This window comes from Pinus tabuliformis, chromosome 2_1 (assembly GCF_031772625.1).
Source record: "Pinus tabuliformis cultivar Carrire ecotype Pingquan chromosome 2_1, CPIR1, whole genome shotgun sequence".
NCBI lineage: Eukaryota > Viridiplantae > Streptophyta > Pinopsida > Pinales > Pinaceae > Pinus > Pinus tabuliformis.
This window is the reverse complement of record NC_142299.1, coordinates 309,839,046-309,841,476: the sequence shown is the minus strand read 5'-3', so window position 1 is coordinate 309,841,476 and position 2,431 is coordinate 309,839,046. Positions and strand designations below refer to the sequence as shown.

General features: G+C 39.7%; 1 protein-coding gene across 1 annotated transcript; it reads right to left on the bottom strand.

Moving 5' to 3' along the window:
• Positions 1-1,009: 1,009 nt before the first annotated feature.
• On the bottom strand, positions 1,010-1,522 carry LOC149200075 (protein SRC2-like). Its single transcript, XM_089400839.1, has one exon. It carries the CDS (start codon positions 1,520-1,522, stop codon positions 1,010-1,012), a length of 513 nt encoding a protein of 170 aa, XP_089256965.1.
• Positions 1,523-2,431: the final 909 nt, after the last annotated feature.

Below are 2,431 nucleotides of genomic sequence, written 5' to 3'. Positions count from 1 at the left end.
ATCCAATTGAATTAAATGTATATAATAAACTATATTTTGAGCAGTGAACAAATATACTTACACATTGTCTCCATACTCAGTACAATGTGTATCTCAACCCAATAACATAAAAAATTAATTATTTATTGATTCTAAAATCCATACTCGGTACAATGTGTATCTCAACCCAATAACATAAAAAATTAAATTTTAGTTATTTATTGATTCTAAAATCCAAAGTATGGGATCCACAATTTTTTTTAATAAATACTCAATGAAACCATATAAGTTGATCAAACCCATGTTAACCACGGAAATGGATCAATAGAAGTTTTACGAAACTCTCGTTCAAGTTATTTGAATTTGAAAACACTTGAAAACACCACCAGAGAGGAGGGACCAGGGACTTTCAACAAAAGAAAGCCTATTGTCGGCATCAAGCAGTTACACCTGATGTAGTGAACTGAAAGCCCACACCACACTCATAAATAGCTACACCTGGAAATACTAGAGAAAAGTTGCGAAAGGGATTGAAACCTACATGGATCGAGTGCATCAATACAAGACCTGGTGGATCTCTACTGGCATCGAAACCTGGGTCGACTAATGCATTGTGATGTAATCCAATCGATGTAAGAATGTGGATGTCCCCTCATATCAGGATGATATCTAAGATCAAGTATAAAGAGAGCTAAATAGTCTTTGGTCCTATTGGGTGATATGTTGCCTTTGTCCGTTATGCCCCTATTTGAATATGTGTATGTTGTATGTCCTGGAGCACCTCTTATCTTGGAAGATGGGGCTATGCCGGAGGAATGCTAGAAAATATATTATTGAAGGTAATAAAGGGTTTGAAACACACAAATTTCAATTAACCTACACTTAGCCTTGCCAATTGGCCAAAACAAATTACAAACGCTCAGCCTTGGCTGATTGGTCTACCTGCAGAGACCAAACAAATTCAGAAATATATCCATATCCCCAACCATTCTATCCAAACACTACAGGATCAATGAGTTTTGGACTGTGATTATAACAGCGGAGCTGCCAAGACCAACAAATGGGCACCTAACAAGCCCCCGTGTACAGCCTTTTTCTTGGACAAGTTCTTGAGGAATCTCTTGAGGCTAAAATCCATTTTCACAGACATGTCCAGATTTCCCCCCGGCTCTCCAGATTGATTGCGGATCTGGCAACTGACGGGCTTGCCGCCAAACTGGGAGCGGACTGACTGCAGAAATCCCATCAAGGGGAGGCTGATACGCCCGATTTCCTCCTCGCCGGAGGTAGTTTCCGTGTATATTGCGATCTCCAGAATAAGGAGGCCTTCCTGCTTCAGGGCAGCTTTGTCGAGAGTAAACGTGATAACGTGATTCCACATAGGGTTGCTGCCGTTGGTTGTGTCTACTGGCGTTCTCTGCTTACTGTTGTTGTTGTTGGGATCATTGGTGATCCATGCCGCGGCGGAGGCTCTTATGTTCTTGATATCACCGTTCTTGATATCATGGGCTGCAATTAGGGTTATCTCTATGTTCTTGGCCATCATCAACACTGTAAATATAACTTGAAATGGAAATGAATGGATGTTATTTTGGAGAGAACGGAAATGGCGATGGAATAGTGAAAGAAATAGCGATGGAATAGGGAAAGACTTGGGGGAAATGGAAATGCAAATGGACAGATGATATATTTGGTAGGGTTGGAGATGGCTTTATAGGCCGGTTGCGAGGGACAGAGTCTTCACCGCGTTTTCAGTAACGCGCAAACAGTGTTGAAGTTGACAATGTATCACACGGCCACGTAGCCCACCGACCCGAGGAAGAAACAATGTCTTTATTAATGTTTTTTATTTCTCTAGCCACTGTGCAGTGGTATTAATTATCCTGTACTCTCTTTTTTTGGTTTTCTTTTGTAATGTGAATTAATAAAAATGCAAAAATGGATTAATAAATAATGAAAAAGTTTATTGTCAGACGAATAAATTAAAAAAAAATAGCGTTTGAAGCGCGTATTGACAACAGGGCATGTTGAGATGTAACTTCATCATTTCGCTCACGACGGTGGGACCCACACGTTCCTCGAGATCCATCGTGAAAGTGAAAACCCATGGTAGAATTAGAAATTTCATGTCATTACGGGATAATTGGTACTTCTTATATTGCGGCCTATAGGCGGAACTGGGCGGAGCTCGCGGAGGGTGGGGGAGGACTGAGGAATCGCCGGCGGTCGGAGACAGAGGTTTTTCCGGTTGGCGATGGAAATTATGCAATTCTTTCACCTGGGTAGATTACTCTCTTTTTATATTTAAGAATTTTTTGGCAAAATTTATTTTACACCGCTTTGTTTGAGGCAATTTTGGATCGTACAAATCGATTTATAAAATTAAGCTAATTTATCGTAAATTAACGATTAATGTAAATAGAATATAAATAAATTTGATATAAAAATGAAA

Coding starts and splice junctions, on each gene's coding strand:
- LOC149200075 (XM_089400839.1), bottom strand. CDS start 1,522: ATGGCCAAGAACATAGAGATAACCCTAATTGCAGCCCATGATATCAAG.